Genomic DNA, 17,863 nt, shown 5'->3' on the forward strand with positions numbered 1-17,863 from the left:
TATCGATACTATTGTTTTGCAAAGAAAACAATATTCGATTTTGGTATCGTTTTTCAAAAAGGTATCGATTTGGTATCGATACCAACTACGAATTATCATTTTAAACTTTAAACTTTAAACTTTAAATTTCCTTTAAGCAAGTCCTACTCCGAGCTTGAATTTTATCACTAAGTAATTTTAGAATATTTTTTCATATTAAAATTTAATATGTTTGCTTATATAGAATATCAATTATCTTTAAATATGTATTGTTTAATAATGTGATTGTTAATTGTTGAATGTTAATGTAGCATCTCTTTACTTGGATCCGGCGACCGGGCCGAGTCAGGGGTATTACATAATATAATTATTGTTTAATTATTAATTATTGTTTTTAATATATTACTATGATTTTATCTAAAATATTACTTTTTAAATTTTCAATAAAGTAATATTTTATTATGATTTTATTTAAAATTTATTATTTAAGTGTCAAATTAGTAATATAATGAATAAAAAATAATTTATTTCATCCGTGGTCAATGTCTTCTTTTAATGGGTTTACGGAACATAGAAGATTAATCATTAAACTCGCTCTAGTAGATACCTTAAGAAACAAATAATAAAAATTTATTTCAATTAAAAAATTCTCTTGTTCTATTTTATATATATATATATAGATTATAGATACAAATTATAAATGATAAAATGATATAGATTATAGATTAAAAAAGATTAGAAGTGTCTAGAAATTGCATTCGAAACGTAATTTCAACCATACTTCATTTTTTACTAAATACACAAAACAAAGCATTGAAACAACACATATGTGTGTGTATATCATTATATTTAATTGATTGATTAATCTAATATATATATATATTAATTTAGTAAAATATAACTAAAAGATTAATTCCTTTTAGAAATTGATAAATATTATTAGAAAAGTGTTTTTAATTTTTTTTATATTTTATATAAAATCAATAAAAAGTAATTTAAATCCATTATAAACTAGGGAAAAAAAAACTCATGTGATATTTGGATTTAAGGGATTATAGTCTTTCAAAACCTCATTTTTATCCACTTCTGAATTGTTTTTTTATTTCACTACCGCTGCATGGAATAGCCAAACAAAAATACTAAATAAAGGTTAAATACGCCACAAGTTTTTGTACTCTTTATAAATTTAGAATTTAGTCTCGGTACTTTTATTTTTAGGAATTTAGTACTTATATTTTTTATATTTCGGAATTTAGATCCAACTGTTAATGCGATTAAAATTATTTTGTTAAATTCAGGTTCATTTCAATGTAATTTTTTAGTTATACTGTTACCAAGTGAGTATTTCTTTTATTTCAAAATGTCACACTAACAAATTTAACAAAAAGGTACTTAATTTTGAAATCTGAAAAGTAGAGGGACTAAATTCCTAAAAATAAAATTACAGAAACTAAATTCTAAATTTGTGAAGAATACAGGGATCCATGGCATATTTTAACCTTAAATAAAATAGCCAAACAAAAATAAATATGAAAAAAGTATTAAATAAAATAGCCAAACAAAAAAAGGAAATAAAATACGTCGACAGCAGGGTTCGAACCTGCGGTAGCGTACCCAACAGTTTTCAAGTCTGTCTTCCTAGACGCTTTAAATCTCACAATAGAATTAAAACTGTTACCAGCTTCCTTCAAAAATAAAAACTGTAACCAGCTTAGTGGATTTTGAGGCAAGTAGTGCTTACAAATTATCAGGAGAAGGTTAAGCTACTGTAATTAATTTGATTTGGGTGTCTCATTTTGAACCTAATTGAGCTAAAAAAATAGGCCCATCCGACCTAACAACAAACTCCATGGCTCATTAGTAAAGCTTAACTGACCTGAGCTTCACTTTTCTGTTATTTTTCGGTTGCCTTCCCTACTTGCCGTCCCTGCTGCTGGGAAACCACTGCCGGAGTTTTCACTTCAAAGGTACCAGTTTTTCAATTTTCCCCTTTTTCTAAATAATCTACTTTTTTTTAGTCTAAGCACAATCCAATTTCTTTCAATTTATTTATTTTTTAGGAATTTTCTTTTCTTTATATATATATATATATATGAAATGTGAATTTTCTGCAATAGTTTTCTATTATTTTGATTTTGAGAACATTTATTTTTACGGTTTTTTTTCTTCTTCTGAACAATCAGAAACGAAGAAGGTTGAAGAAATAAAAATGGAGGCGAATCGGACGAACACGGTAGAAGAGGAAGCAAATTGTTCAATCCCAAAGGGTGGCCCCATTTATATTTCCAATCTCATTAGTCCTCTCACCAGCGTGCCTGAGTTTCAAAACTCAGTTCTTCGACAACTCCAGGTTGTATATTCTTTTATTATCACAATATCCCTTTTAATATCATACCTTTCTCAGTACTCTGCAATGGTTTTTTTTTTTGTCTTTGATATTCTGTTTTTGCCATGATTTCTTGTGTTATTTATAGGAATTAGAGGCTGAATTGGATTCACCTCAACTTGCTGAGTCTGAGGATATTTGGTTAGTATCACCCCATCTTCATTTCTACTTTTTTGTTTAGTCTCTTTCAAAACAATGTATTCTCATTGCATATCTCCTATTTTAAAGTTATTCGGACTCGGGTTCGAGTGTCAGGCACATAAGTGTATATTCAAGTTTTTGTCATGTATTTGAAGGGTTCTTGGAGGTTGATATCCCATACCAATACCTAGATATGTGTTGGACACAAGTACCTTAAGAAAAATGAAGAGTCAGTAGCACAGGCATAACGTATGATTTGGATTCATTTTTACTATTAATTCTACGGTTTACAGTGTTGACGACCTTAAAATTCTCAAGGAGGAAGAGTTAGTAGAAATGGCTCTCAAGGAAGCTTTTAAGGTATTTGCTGATATTATCATAAAGGATAGTATCAAGCTATTAATAAAGTTAGAATTGCTCTAGTTTTTAGTTTGTTTATTTAATTTATTTATGGATTATATTGTAGGAGGATGAGCATGTTGAAAATGCTTCTGAAGGTTTAGAAAACGGCTCCAATTCAGGGTGAGCTATATGCATATTTCTTGCTTATTATCTTGTCCTTTTCGGTTGATCTAAAATACAACTTATATTTGAAAATGCTTTTAGATTTCTTCTAATATATTTTCCGGATTTTGGGATTTATTTTCACTTCTTTATCCTTGAGTAAGCACAATTACCTTTTTGGCTGGTAGTTGATGTTATGTCTTAATTTCTTGGCTTTAGATAGGGATCTTCAAGTTTTTCAGAGCAATACCAATTCATTTTCAGCTTTTGTTTCACTCACTTGTACCATTTGTACTGCAGTTATCATACAAGATCCAGAAAGGAACATGCAGTAGAGAATGCTTCAACTTCAATCGAGCCCTCAAATGGGTGTCCTAGTACTGATTTAGATGGAGCTGCGACAGATAGGAAGAATGGCTCAAAGAAGCAAAAGAGAAGGAGAATGAATGACCGTCATCTTGAAGTATGGTACTGGTTGTATTGAATTTCTTTTACTTTTAAGTACTATAATCTAATCTTAGTGAGTATAATAGTTTAGTATTCTAGCCTTATTTTGTTCAAACATGACTATTTTTCCTTTTAAACTGTTTGTTTTCCTGCAAAAGTTTTAGTGTTTTCTTGGCAAGTATAATCGTTTAATCGGATTGCCTATTTTATTTAATGGTCTAAACAAAAATCACACCTCACAAACATATCTCGTAATCTTGTTATATTCCTTCTTAACAAAGTTTTCACCATTGCATTTCTAGGATGCATATATCAAAAAGGTTGACGAACTTGCAAAGATTAAACAAAAGCAGGATGAAGACAAAGCAACAGCAAAGCTACATGCTTTGAAGTTTGTATTGAGATCTGTCTGTGGTATTCTCTAACTGATAAACCTTTTCCTGATCATTGCTGACTTTTGTCTATAAACTTGGTGCAGTGCCATCTCCAAGATCTCTGAAGGTTCCATTCCATCGTCTGATAAAATTGAAAGGATGAAATCTCTCCGGTTTACGAGTTCTAGTGGAAAGGTTTGCCAAAGGTTCCTTTGTCTATTTATTGTAGATGATCTTTTCAAATTCATTTTGCTAAAACCTGAAGTCTCTGATTAAACAAATTTGTGGATGAACTTATAAATGTGGTGTTCAAATTTGGTGCATTTATATTATTATATCCTATATTGCTCAGATTCTTCACTTTCCTTGAAATACATAGCTCAAATAAATATTTGTACAATGGTGTGGGGTATGACCTTCCAAGAATCCTCCAAATGCATGGAGAAACTTGGAAAAATTGAACATACCCTGCTGGACACATTCTCTTATCCAATGTTTACACCCAAGCTTGAGTAATATAGGTTATAAACTTTGTTGGTCAAAATATGTCGTCAATCCCTGAACTTTGGAAAAGTTTGAGATTTAATCCCTCTACTTAAAAAGTTAAAAGTTAAGACTTCTTACTTTTTCGAATTAAAAATTGTAGTCCAATCATTGACACCATTAGTATTTTATTCTGGGTCAAAATTTGCATACTGTCAGATATGCTTACTTAGTTCATAATGATGCTTCTAAAATTGGTATGATAGCATGGATATATTGATGGTAAATTTTGATAGAAAATATTAATGATATCAATGATTGGACTAGGGTTTTTAAATTGAAAAAGTAAAGATTTCATTTTTAACTTTTTAAATACATGGACTAAATCTCAAATTTCATTCGAGTATAGGGGCTGGCAGCATAATTTGACATACTTTGTTACATAAAGCAATGAATTTGAATTGATAATAAATTCATCTGGTGTCCTAATTCAAGCCTTTGGATGCCTTCCCGTACAGTTTGAATTAAATTTATTTCTATCTGATCCTTAAAAGATAAGACTAGAATGGCAACCTGTAAGAGGTTCCAAGGCAGTCAAATTTAGGACTGAAGTGTTCTTTCTTCCATTTCTTTCTATGAATGACAGGCAAAGTCTGCAGATGTCAAGGAGCACATACCAGTGTTATACCCTGAAACTATTCTATGTGTTGAGGTCTACCATAACATACGAAAATGGTCAAAGGTATGGTGCTCTCAGTTCTAAATCACATTGCAGTTCATATTCGATTTTTGTTTTTCTTTTATGTTTGTTACAAGTTATGATCAATCGGATCATAAACTTCTACTGGTTTGTTTCTGATGGTAATGGTAACTCGCTTAGTTCATATAATGTCACTGACACTTGACTTTCATGATATTATTTCACCATTCATTCCTTTGTCTGATCCTTCTGCTTGTATTGACATCTTGAATTGTTGTAGGTCCAAGAGTTCTTGGTTCTTGGCCGTCAAACCTTAACCGAAATTAAGGACAAGATATGTTGCTTGACTGACCAGGTGATGCAGAAGGCTGGCCGTTATGATCCTTCTGGATATTTCCTTATAGAAGTAAGAAACCCAATTTTCTCACCACTTCATCTGTGTGCTGAAACCTTTTTTGTTAATCTATATTGCTCCGACACTCAATCCCTTTTTATCCATGTCCGGCACATATCCGGGCATGCGTATGTGGGTATGACCGTCCACATACATGAAAAAATTTGGAATAAGTTGAAGATACCCCCGTCAAGTGCACCTAAATTTGGCAGTCACACCCAAGCCCAAGTAATATAGATATCAACTATAGCATCCGATTGATTGTTATGTTTCTGCAGGACATATTTTTTAATGACTTGAGAGATCCCTGTGCTGTAGATTACAGTGAGCCTATTTTTGATTGGCTTAGAAACTCTCCAGATGATGCTATGAAAAAATGGGAAAGCATCATAACTGGTGAGTTGCAACAAAAGCAAAGATCAGTTTTAGGCAGTGTGACACCTTCAAGATTGCCTCACTTCAAAGCCGCGGACATGCACAAGACTCGGTTTTGTGACTTTAGGTTTCAACTTGGTGCCAGATATCTCTATTGTCATCAGGTGCGGCATTTTTTCCCATTCCCTACTTCCATTAACTCATGAAGTGTATGCATTCATCTTGTGAATTCAAAACTCTAAATTGGATTATCGCGTACCCAATGATTTGTTGGGACTTGAAATTTATATGTTATAATCAATCTTTAGCCTATTTTTGTTCGATGAAGGGTGACTGCAAGCACACAATCGTGATTAGGGACATGAGGTCGATTCATCCAGATGATGTACAAAACCGAGCAGCTTATCCAATAATGATCTTTCAACTAAAACCCCGAGTTCAGAAATGCAGTGTTTGTAAAATTACGAGAGCCTCGAAGGTGACCTTAGATGATAAGTGGGCAAGGGAGAACCCTTGTTATTTCTGTGATTATTGCTATTCTCTTCTTCATTCAAAGGACGAGTCCCCTCTATATGGTGAATTTTCTGTATTTGATTACTTACATGAGTAGATGCTAAATGTTCATTCTAAGGATTCTTCTATTAATTCATTGGTGGAATGAATACCCAGAACCAAGTAAATTCGCTTCGCGTCTTTAGGTTCAAATTTGATAATTCGTGTATGCATGAACATGATATATATAAACTATTAAACATGGCAAAATGTTCCCCCATTATTTGAAAGGAATATCGAAATAGAGAAAACATCCAATCTCGTAACAGAAAAGACCATAACCTGGAGAAATCCGGACATGAACAATTCTGTCTGATATAGGGTTTCAACTGAGTTTATCAAAATTTATTTACATAGAAATAAGTATTACGATACGAGAAAATGTACAAACACCATACCACTCCTTCCTTACTACATTCCATTATCAGCAGTCAACTCAACTCCAATAGTTTTGTGATCCAAGCTCCAACAATATCAATCCGCTGTTGATGCAAGGAAAGCTCGGATCCGTTGTAACAGTTCAGCCTTCACGGAATTGGGAACAGATGCTGCAGAACAAAAACGGCAACAGAAGTGATGCTCCCAAGTCAGAAAAAAATTAAGCATGACAGGCAATCATAAGAGAAAAACATGATAATTGAAATGTAGTAAAATCCATCACACCTATCATAAATAAATGGGAAATGGATTAGGGTCTGCTTTTTCTCGTATACTATTATTGTCCATGAATTTGCCCGCCTTCTTCTCCCTCGTATTGAATTACAAACCAACTTGAATGCCTGATCAAAAGCATCTTCCCACCCTATGTTACTTGGAAACATGTATTTTTAATTTTTTTCAAGCTTTTCTATGTATTCGGAAGGACCTTCTTGCCCGGGCATTACTGTATACTCATGCCTGGATATGCATTTGACTCGTATCAGACAAGGATTCAATAAAAATAAAACGTCAGATTTACTTAGGTCACACCCATCCTAAACTCTTTTACTCTCCATTCTCAATATTATTGACTTCAGCATGACCAAAATCGAAACCTTAAGCTTAGTTTGCAAATGCAATGCACCATTTTCCAAAATGAAAAACACATACAACATTGTAAGTAGCAGATTCCTTCAATATCTATGTTGATACAAGCATCAAAAAGAGAGGAGATAAGGAGTAGAAGGCAAAGAGGGCCGGTTCACCTAAATAGGTGGAGAGCCATAAAAAAAAGGAGGAGGTAAGGTAAGGAGGAAGGTAGGGAAGCAAAAATTGCAGAGTGTTCGTAAGTGTTTAGGGTTGCTAAAAGGCTCAAAGGATTGATCCCTTCTTCCTCGCTCTACAGGGTGTATATAAGGAAAGAGGTCTCATGCTCAATGAGGCCACATCACTGGCAAATACGGACATGGTGATTGTGCTGTCGGCCAGGTGGTGAGGCCATTATACATATGTAGGTTGTCGTCGAGTGTGGTGTGGCTTTGACACAGTACAAGTTGTTATGCCTAGTGGTCCCTTGGTGGTCCCCCCTGGAGATGAGCACATACCCGCCAAAAGCGAGTGGCTTGGAGGATAAGGTGCCTAGGTGGGTGACCAGTCGGGCAGTAGAGGATTGTTCGAACACTCAAGTGGAGAATATGCCAAGTGTTGTAGGCTCAGAGGTAAGCGGAGGGCAGTCCATGGATATCCCTTAGGTGTCTTCTCATGGTGCCACATGTCGCGTCGGGTACGGGTATAACAATCTACTCTCTCAAAGCTTTTTAAGGTGAGATTGAGAACAAACAGAAAGGGTGAAATGAAAACAAATCAAAATTGTTTGGATTCAAGATGTGATTGTCAAGACACGGATATGTGTACTTTTTTCTAAGCTTGAGTATACCAAATCTTAACCAACACTCAGGGCACATAATCATATCCAACATAAATATACTCAAAATTTGTTCTTCTCATGTATGTGTGTCAAAGAGAGGGATAGGATAGAGAAAGTGAAGGTTGTAGTTATACTCACCTCTGCCTTTTGGGCTGATTACATGAACTAGATCATCCACTGTGACATTGTTCCTTCCTTTCTTCCTTGTAAATGCCCTTGAACCAAATATTATATATACATCAACTATGTTAAAATAGGGAGTTTTTAGAGTACCTAAGAATAAAAACAAATAGTGGAATGCAAACAAATATATGTTACTCAGATTTAAGTGTGACCGAATTACTCAGACTTGAGTACAGGTATCGGACATGGATGTGTTCAAATTTTTTCAAGTATTTTCATTTATTTTGGAGAGTCTTAAGAAGGTCATAGGCCAATACTGCTATGGGTTGGACTTCGATACTTCAAAAAGGAAAAAGGATTCAGAGTAACATCGGATATGATTACAGGATATGAGAATGTATCTAGTAGATGTGTTAAATATTTGAGTGTAACCATGTATGACTATATTCAACATTACAAGATGGAGTGAAAATATTTTTGCAAAAAATATATATTTAAAATAACAAAATAACAAAATATTGAAGGTTAAATTTGTTGAATTTTCTAAATGTAGGATTAAAATAACAAAATAAGTTAACGTTGAGAGTTAAATTTATTATTATATTAATAAAAGAATCAAATCAATATTCTGTTAGACAATAGAGTAAGGAAATTAATAAAAAAATTAGATGACCAAAATAGAAATGCATTAATAATTAAGTGACTATCCGAATAGTTTACCCATAACATTATCCCAATAGCAGCAATGATAATAATTCGTAAAAGTAATTATAAATAAATAAAAGGAAAAACCTGCAAAGAGCTTTCATCTCGTCAATCCAACCACATTCAAGAAGCCTTTCCCTCAAAAGCTCCTTCAGCCGTTCTTTTTCTCCGCTCTGAATCAACTGCATTGCAGATTTCTTTCTGATTCTTATTTTACAATTTATTTTTAAAATTCATAAAAATGCAGCATCAATTACAGAAATAATATGTACATAAAAAAAAAAGCAACCCGAAAACCTTGATATTGATTTCTTGAAGAGAAGGATTTTGATGTTGTTGATCCTTGTTTGTAGTTGGTGGTGGTGGTGGTGGACGACTCATCGAAGACCTCCTTTTTTATTTCAAAAGGAAATTAAATTACTAATTAAAATGCAAGTATTTATAGTCAATGAAGTTAAAATTTGAAAGAAAAAAAAAAGGAAAAATGGAGGATTAAGTAATACTTGATCACCAATTTGTGAGAGTGAGACATTTCCTCGCCGGGAGATTACAATTCTGAGATTGAGTCGACGAGAAGAATGCGGTGGTGTGCTTACGCTTGGCTTCTTCAACAGCCAGCTGAGTCGGGCGAAGCGAGTTACTGAGTGAAGTACTACAATTAGAGTTGGCAACTGAGTTCTCCTTTCCCAGGTTTTCAACTACATTTGGATACGGATTCTAATGGCTTAACTTTTTTTTTTATTGAAAAATATCTAAAGGATTTAGAAAAATTCTTTAAAGGGTTAATATATATTTGGTATCTAAATTTAACTTTAATATTCAATTTGGTACCTAAATTAAACTGCATCATATAGCTTAATGAATATTTAACCCGTGTGTTTTAATAAAAAATATAAGTACTTAATTAGGACAAAAAACTTAAATACTAAAATATTGAAGTCAAACTAAAATACTTAAATAGGATGAAAAGAACTTAAATATCTTTTTTTTTTTAAAAAAACCTCAAAAAAGTGAACATTGAAACCAAACTAAGGTACCAAATTGAATATTGAAGTTAAATTCAAGTAAACTAAAATTAATTCTTCAAGTTCAAGTACCAAAAAATATATTACCCCTTCTTTAGAACATGTGAAATTTATTCTTCAAATAAATAAAAGGTAAAAGGTAAAAGGGTGAAATACACACAAATAGTGACTAAACTAAAACTACAATTACGTTACTCGTTCAATTATCAACAGTTATATTTTAGTCATCCACGTTATTAAACTTGTCCATTAATTTCCATTAGACGAAGTTAGAAATTTTGTTTAGAGGGGTCGAGATAAGATTATAAATTTTGGAAGTGTCAAAACTAAAATTTTTGTATTAAGAATGTTTAAATTAAATTATTAATTTTTCAAAAGGACTAAAATTATAAAATTTTCATTTAATCAAAAGTTAAAAACAACTAAATTAACTCTCTTTTTTTATTTTGAGGAAGGGATATAAACGAAATTTTCCATTAAGCCAGGGCCTTGACCAGTCCCTGCCTGCCCCCTTTTGGCTACGTCATTTTCTTCAAGATTTAAAGAGTTTCAGCTTATTTTTGCTTTTTTAAGATTCTGTTTGTTAGCTTTAACTATTTTTTTAATTTTTTATTGAAAATTTATCTCAAGTTTTTTAGATAAATTCTTTAAAGGTTAACATATCATTTGATACCTGCACGTTTAGTTTTAATGTTTAATTTTGTACTTAAATTTCTTTTGTCCCAATTTAACACTTTATTTCAATTCCGTAACTAAATTTAGTTTTAATGTTCAATTTGGTACCTAAATTAAAATAAATACTTAACACGTGTGCTCTAGTAAAAAAATGTAGAGATTTAATTGGGAAAAAAAGCTTAAGTATCAAATTAAACATTGAAGCTAAACTCAAGTATTTAACTAAGACAAAAAAAAATTAAGCCTCAAATTGAAAAATTCGGGTACCAAAATAAATATTGAAGCCAAACTAAGGTACCAAATAGAATATTGAAACTTAATTTAAGTATCAAATAATATATCAACACTTCTTTAGAGCATGAGAAATTTGTTGGGTAAACTACATTATTGGTCACCAAACTATAAATTTTTTTCTTCTTTTATCACCCAACAATGAAAAATTATAAAATAATCACTTGGGAATTAGAAAATTTCTTTTTTAGTCACCAAATTATGAGGAGTCACAAATGGTCACTCAACTATTCAATTTTGTTCTTTTTGGTCACCAATTAAATAAAATTAATAGAATTTAGAACTTTAATATGTATGATTTTTATGAAAGGGTTAAATTAAGGTTGAGGGCTTTAATATTTAGGATTTAAAGTTACATAAGGTTTTTACTTTTTAATTGGTGACCAATTAAAAATAATTTAAACTCAGATATAAAACACCTTCATTCTTTCTATTGGCAAAGATTAAAAATAGGATTAGTATTAAGTTTTCACAGGGTACGTGAACTAAGTACGTCACACTTCACCGAATAACACAGTTTTCAGACCCACAGTAAATTGACCTAACTTGAGAACTAGCCTAGATATCGGTTCAGAATTAAAATTTAGACCAATTAACCTACAAACCGTTTAAATTAGACTTAAAACCAGTTAAATTATTTTTTATAATTTTTTAATAATTTATTCAATTAAACCAAATAAACTCATCAAACCAAACTCATCAAGTTCCAAAAACCTTTTTGAATAACCTTGTACAAGTCTAGAACCTATACGAAACCACCTCTCACATGTATGTTTCTGCACTATGCTGCTTTTTCTTTTTTCCTTTCAAGTATTTGTGTCCAACACAAGAATATGAGATATGACCCTCAAAATATGTGTGAAAAAAACCCTTTTTTTTCTAAAAAAAATGAACATATCCGTGTCGGATATATAGTCCTGTTTGATATTCACACTCAAATTCGAAGAACATTGATTTTAGATACCAAAACTCCATGCCGATTCCATCTTTTAAAACAGCTTCTGCACATTAGCTGTTGCCAGGAAATAAGAAAACTGAGAATGATCTTAACTGACTGCCTCTTGCTCTATATAATGCTGAAAAAGAGAGTGGAAATGTTGGAACCAGAACCTTTACCCAGTTAGCTCAGTAAAGCTGGCACCGTGATGTTGGGGTTGCCATTTCCGAGCGCCTTTGCTTCTTGTGTCTGCCATGAGATGTCACTATAAATGAAAAAACCAAAAGAGATCATAAATATACAGTGTCATAAAAAGGTTCCCAGAATCATCTCTTCTGCCGCCACCAATCCGGAACTTTCAGCCTTCTACTTCTATGAACAGCTAGCCGAACCCCAGGAAGCTTGTGCTTCACCTGTCTCCATAACATATTGACCGCATCTTCCTTCTTTGGAGGGTATTGGAATTCATAATGATGAGAAACATTCTTAAGCCGCATCCACATATTAATCCATCTATCCTTCGGAAATCGACGTAGCTGATCAATCAAATAACCTGGTTCCAAAGCCTCTTTCATAGAGAAGAAAATCGAGAATTCAGTGTAATCGATTTCGTCCTCATAGGGAAGCTCGATTTTGTCACTGACAATGACTGGAACACAGTGGCTCACAATAGCATCAAAGAGCCGGCAAGAGGACGGTGTGTCCCCTGCAGGGTGCAGACAGAACTTCGACAATCGCATCCCTTTCGTAGACTAATGAAAAATAAGAAGAAAAAATGAGAGAATAGTATAGTTACAGCATAAAGCTTATTGTTAAACTAAATGCAAACTTTCCCTACAGCTTGAAGAGGCTATTTCATCTTAGATTTTGAAAATGTTTGAAAGGATCGGCAACCTATGTTATTTAAACTCTTCATTTTTGTTTAAGTAACCCTTCCAAGAACCCTCCAAATACAAGAAAAAACTTGGAAAAAGATTAAGCATGCCCATGTCAGACACATATTCGTATTCATCACTCACACTCAAGTCCAAGTAACGCAGTCCGTAAACACAATATAGTGAAAAAAGTTTCCATTAATAGATTTTCTTCACAAATTTATTCTTAGAAACTACAAGTATGGCACCATGTTAAACTGTTGAAGACATCCAAATACTGAGTATATGTAGCAGGAAAGGCAGCTAAAATTTGGTGCTCATGGTTGTTGAAAGCCACCACATGTATTGACCTATGTTACTAGAACTTGGTTTTGTCAAACACAGGTATGTGTCCTACATAGGCATGATCAATCCTTTCCAAGATTTTTATGTATTTGAAAGATTCTTGAAGGATCACATCCTCATACCCATGTTCATATATGTATTGGACAGGTCTTGGACACAGACACAGTCCTTCAAGAAAAATGAAAATTTGAAGCAACATAGGTATTGATTGACAAGCAAGTCGCCAAAAATGTTAGTTGGAAAGAAGGATTACCACTTTGTGATTTGAATGTCAAGAAAACATAAACATTGTGCGGCATTGATAAGTAGCATACCATTTTAAAGCTTTTTGGAGTTCCTACACTATTTTCGTAATGAACATCATCGATACCAGCCAACATATTGGCCAATTTGACTCGAATTTTGCCTTCCTGAAATAGAAAATGATGTTGAATGAGCAATATCAATTGATTAAACTGAAGTTTTATCAAGTCTCTTAAGAACTACCGTACATCTTTCCTGACAGTATTTCCCCGGAAGAAAAGAAGAGTAGTTCGAGACTCATACGGGTCCAGAGGGTCATCATCTGTGAAGGAATCAACAACGTGTACGTACGGGGCAACCACATCTTTACTTAGACTTGACATATTTCTAGGATAGCGACCGAAATCTACAACAATAAGAATAGATGCATTCAACTCCTGTCGAAGAAATCGGAAAGCATTTGGATGTGTCATGGGAATTACATGGTCTCTGCCTCCGGATCTTTGATAATACTTGGATTGTCGCAAGAATTCAAGTAATTCAACCTGAAACAAGAAGCAATTCACATTGGAAAATTGAAATATAGGATAAAAGTGGCAGTACATGGTATAGGAGAACCTCAAAGCATGAACTACAAACTAGAGAAACTCATCCACAGCAATGGAGGAAAATAATTTCTTCACATTACTTGCACTAATTAGTACTTTTAGTATAACAAAATCCCAATGATGGATGCATGATAATATTTCCAGCAAACCGGGTCCTGATCATTGTGCATTGCTCGCTTGGAGATGACAAAAGACAACAAATAAATGTTTAATTTAACAATAGAAAAGAAAGATTGAAAGAAAAATAATCTACACTCTTCAAAAAATATCAAAAAACAAGTAGGTCCTCTTTTCTTTAGTAGTCATTATCATCAATAATGGAACCATTTGGCTAAGGATTGGTTGATACATCATAATCAGAAGATTAACTTAAGTTCTTTTATGTGTACGGCTATATGCATGTTTGAAAGCAACATCTCAATATCTCATTAATCAATTCCCAAAGAAACCCAACCTTTTAGCATTCCATAATGCTAATCCTAGAGTCAAAAGCTCCAGCAAAGCATCATTTCCGTTAACATAATCAATTGCTAAATGTACTCAAAATTGAACCAGGGCTTAACTTGGTTGATTCATGTAACCACCCTTAAGAGATAACATTTAGCATACTCGGATTCAAATTTCCAACAAAGCATCTTTTCCATTAATATGATCAATAGCTAAAAGTACCCAAAATTGAACTGAAGCTTATTCATGTAATCACCCTAGATAAATAACAGTCAGCAGATTTGAAGTAAAAACTGAATAAATCATTTCATTAATATAATCCATTGGAATTAAGCAAGGACCTAACATAATTGATTCATTTAGCCCCACCTTAAGAAATGGCATTCAACATATTTGAAGCTCGAAGCACTTAGTAAACCATTTATCACATACATTACTATTTAAAAAAGAAAAACCTAGAGCTCAACTGCAGTAAAATGGGGGGGGGGGGGGGGAAGACAAAGCAACTGCCAAATATGCATTACGGAGACCAATTAACATAATAAGAACCTGTAACTGGCGATCCGCATCCGCCTCAGCATCCGTCTTAACATGGCCGTGCTTATTGAAACTCAATGACGAAAAAAAAGGCACAAAGAAAGCGTCCGCCATTTCGGGGTCCGAAACCCTAATCGCCTCGCTCCCTTCTTCTTCGTCGTAAAGAAGCGAAGCCATCAGCCAATACTCCACGCTATGTTGCCTCTTTAAACCGGAAGTTTTAGGCCAGGGAGGGAAATTCTCCACTGTGGCCGGAGCCGCCACCTGGGACGTCCCACGGTCCATCATGCCGGCGTTGAATTTCCTAGGGAGATCGTACATGTAAACACGGAGGGGACGGTCGGTTGCACATAGCGAGAGACGAAGCGGCGGCGGTTGCAGTAAAGGGAAGAAGTATGATTTGGCATCAATGGTGCCGACGTAGATGGAACATGAAATCAGAAGGAGAATGGCGAATGTTAAACAAATCGCAACTTTTACGTACATTGCTCTAACAGGGGAGCTGGAGAGATACAGTGAGATACTGAGATTTCCCTTCCGGGTTTGGTTTTGCTTTCCTTTCTTTTTCATATAAACCAACATTTAGTTACTAAATTTAGATTTTTTTTCTCAATTTGATCTTTAAATTTTCCATTAGTTCATATTAGTCCTAAAATTTAACAATCTTTTTTCAATTTGATCCCTGAACTTGGATTCTATTAATATCCAATGATGTGGCACAACCGTGTTATGAGATTATACCAAACAATCACCTAAAAATTATTAACACACATCATATCTTAACAAAATCCAAATTTATGGACCAAATTAAGAAAAATTATAAAATTTTAAAACTAATGTGAACCAAATTTAAAAAATTTACCAAATTCATAGCCTAACGTTACTTTATCCCTCATTTAAGGTGAAATTTTGTAACTAGTAGGCTTAGTATGAGTACTTTACTAATTTAATGTACCTTAATTTGATATTTTTCAAAATCTTAAGTGCCATGTGAGTTATTTTCACATAATACTTGTAAACAAATTCACGTTATTTTAGTTAATAAATTAATATATATTACATTAAAAATTTAAAATTCGAAAAATATAAAAATTAAATATAATCGAAGTAAAGAATATGTATTAAATTCGTAATTTACGCATAATACGAGGTTAATAGTAAAAATTGATATAACAAATTTAATTATTAGCATTTACAGACTACATTTTAATTTTTAAAATATATAAAGATAAAAAATAATCAAATTAAAGTATAAAAATTAAATCTACAACAACTAAAGTCAATATTTGATTATTATTATTGTTTAATTAGCTGTATTTTAGCCTAAGTTAGGGTTGGAGTAAAAGAGGCAAAAGGAGAGGCAAGTAAGTGAAAGAATTATCATTTCTTTTCTTTAGATTGAATTTTTGAAATGAAAATAACCAAAATTGAGTATCTTTTATTTTTCCTTAAAGCTCAAAATTGAGCTCAATTTTCAACTTTTATACATTGTTGGATTTTTTTTTAATATTTGACTGTTCTTTATTAGCTCAGTTTTAATTGTTTATACAACTGTATTTTTTAAAATTTTTAAATTTAATAATATAAAAATATGATAATTTATTAAAATAAAATATATAAAATCACAAAAAAAAATAATATCTGAAACGCACATGGACAAACAGTTGTCGGTGTTCAAATGTATATGGACAATAAATTGTCCAGTTTCATTCTAGTGTCTAATATTTTTATAAACTTATAATTTTACTTTTCTAGATTTTATATATTTTAAATTTCAAAATAATGTTATAAAAATCTGATATATATTAAAAAAATTAAAAATATATAAAAATACTAAAAAAAGATATGTCTAGAATGAACTTGGGTAAATAAACCTAAATCATGTTATTAGTCCAATTTCATTCACTATGTAAAAAAGATTATAAGTTTTAAATTTATTTTTGGCCACATGTTGTCATGTTATTAGTCATCAGTGTTACATTAACATATATTTTAACGGTATAGTAGGTACCTAAAAAAGCACTAAATTAGTTTATGTTTTCCATGTTATGGCACCGATTAAGTTCAAAAAAAATTTAAGTACAAATTGTCAGGTTTAGATTCTTCCGTATATATTAACTCAAAAAAATAATATATTGTTTATTAATAAAATTAAATAATTTAAATTACAATGCAAATGTAACTGGAAATTAATTATAAAGTATAATTTAATATTCATTAAACTTGACCTAATAAAATAATTATATATAAAAAAAAGCTTTTATTTCAAAAATTAAACTTCGTTTGAATAAAGACAAAACAATAACTCTGACTTGAAAAATCATATAAATATATTAAAGATAAACTTCCATAAAATAAATATTGGTGTTTAATGTGTACACCAATAATATATATTAATTAATTTCTAATTTTAATGTCAAAACATTAATTTTAATTCTCAACTTTTAGTATTAATTTTTTTTTCTAAAATTTTATATTTTAAATATATTTTCTAATTTCAATCAATTTGTTTAAATTGAAATTAAATCCAATTTATATCAAAACAAACTTTATAAATCATTTCAAAATTGAGATGAGATTATCATAACTATTTTTCTATTTTTATAATAGTTTATTTTTCTTAAGTGAACTAAGATTAAACCATTTAGTTGTATTAAAAAATTGTTGATTGAGCCTTAGCTGGTATTGTAACAATTAAGAGGATGTGGTTTTGAGTATGTTTATCTGTGTCTTTTCTTTTAATTTAAGGGTGGGAATGGGTTATGAGTAGAATTTGGCTTTGTATAAAAATGTGATAAATTAAAAAAATCATTCAAATTACAATTAAAATAAAATTATAGTTTGGTATCGTTGCTATTTAGGGATGGCAAC

General features: G+C 31.9%; 3 protein-coding genes across 9 annotated transcripts; 1 reads left to right on the plus strand and 2 right to left on the minus strand.

Moving 5' to 3' along the window:
• Positions 1 to 1,586: 1,586 nt before the first annotated feature.
• LOC107903963 (snRNA-activating protein complex subunit) lies at positions 1,587 to 6,463 on the plus strand. The gene is made up of 12 exons (XM_016830199.2): positions 1,587 to 1,946; positions 2,163 to 2,329; positions 2,454 to 2,506; positions 2,800 to 2,866; positions 2,973 to 3,028; positions 3,311 to 3,473; positions 3,760 to 3,848; positions 3,936 to 4,026; positions 4,961 to 5,056; positions 5,295 to 5,420; positions 5,687 to 5,947; positions 6,112 to 6,463. The coding sequence occupies exons 2-12, from the start codon at positions 2,189 to 2,191 to the stop codon at positions 6,391 to 6,393; spliced, it is 1,425 nt and encodes a 474-aa protein (XP_016685688.1). The 5' UTR covers positions 1,587 to 1,946; positions 2,163 to 2,188; the 3' UTR covers positions 6,394 to 6,463.
• A 114-nt stretch (positions 6,464 to 6,577) lies between these two features.
• Positions 6,578 to 9,767, minus strand: LOC107939210 (transcription and mRNA export factor ENY2). Of its 5 annotated transcripts, none has more exons than XM_041094777.1 (5): positions 9,513 to 9,767; positions 9,307 to 9,400; positions 9,097 to 9,182; positions 8,320 to 8,396; positions 6,578 to 6,883 (listed from the first exon to the last, which is right to left on the minus strand). In XM_041094777.1, exons 1-5 carry the CDS (start codon positions 9,539 to 9,541, stop codon positions 6,810 to 6,812), a joined length of 360 nt encoding a protein of 119 aa, XP_040950711.1. In that variant the 5' UTR covers positions 9,542 to 9,767; the 3' UTR covers positions 6,578 to 6,809. The 5 variants fall into 5 exon arrangements, with proteins under 5 accessions (XP_040950711.1, XP_016727993.1, XP_040950712.1 ...); XM_016872504.2 differs by having other exon boundaries at positions 6,635 to 6,883; positions 9,097 to 9,191; positions 9,513 to 9,763; XM_041094778.1 differs by having other exon boundaries at positions 6,635 to 6,883; positions 9,097 to 9,191; positions 9,521 to 9,736.
• A 1,915-nt stretch (positions 9,768 to 11,682) lies between these two features.
• Positions 11,683 to 15,538, minus strand: LOC107939211 (probable arabinosyltransferase ARAD1). Of its 3 annotated transcripts, none has more exons than XR_001695083.2 (5): positions 15,005 to 15,538; positions 13,649 to 13,945; positions 13,472 to 13,567; positions 12,117 to 12,689; positions 11,683 to 12,012 (listed from the first exon to the last, which is right to left on the minus strand). XR_001695083.2 is itself a non-coding variant. In XM_016872505.2 (4 exons), the coding sequence occupies exons 1-4, from the start codon at positions 15,476 to 15,478 to the stop codon at positions 12,264 to 12,266; spliced, it is 1,293 nt and encodes a 430-aa protein (XP_016727994.2). In that variant the 5' UTR covers positions 15,479 to 15,538; the 3' UTR covers positions 11,683 to 12,263. The 3 variants fall into 3 exon arrangements, 1 of the variants encoding a protein (XP_016727994.2); XR_001695084.2 differs by having other exon boundaries at positions 12,111 to 12,689; XM_016872505.2 differs by having other exon boundaries at positions 11,683 to 12,689.
• Between the last annotated feature and the right edge of the window lie 2,325 nt (positions 15,539 to 17,863).

Source organism: Gossypium hirsutum, chromosome D05, assembly GCF_007990345.1.
Source record: "Gossypium hirsutum isolate 1008001.06 chromosome D05, Gossypium_hirsutum_v2.1, whole genome shotgun sequence".
NCBI classification, from domain to species: Eukaryota; Viridiplantae; Streptophyta; class Magnoliopsida; order Malvales; family Malvaceae; genus Gossypium; species Gossypium hirsutum.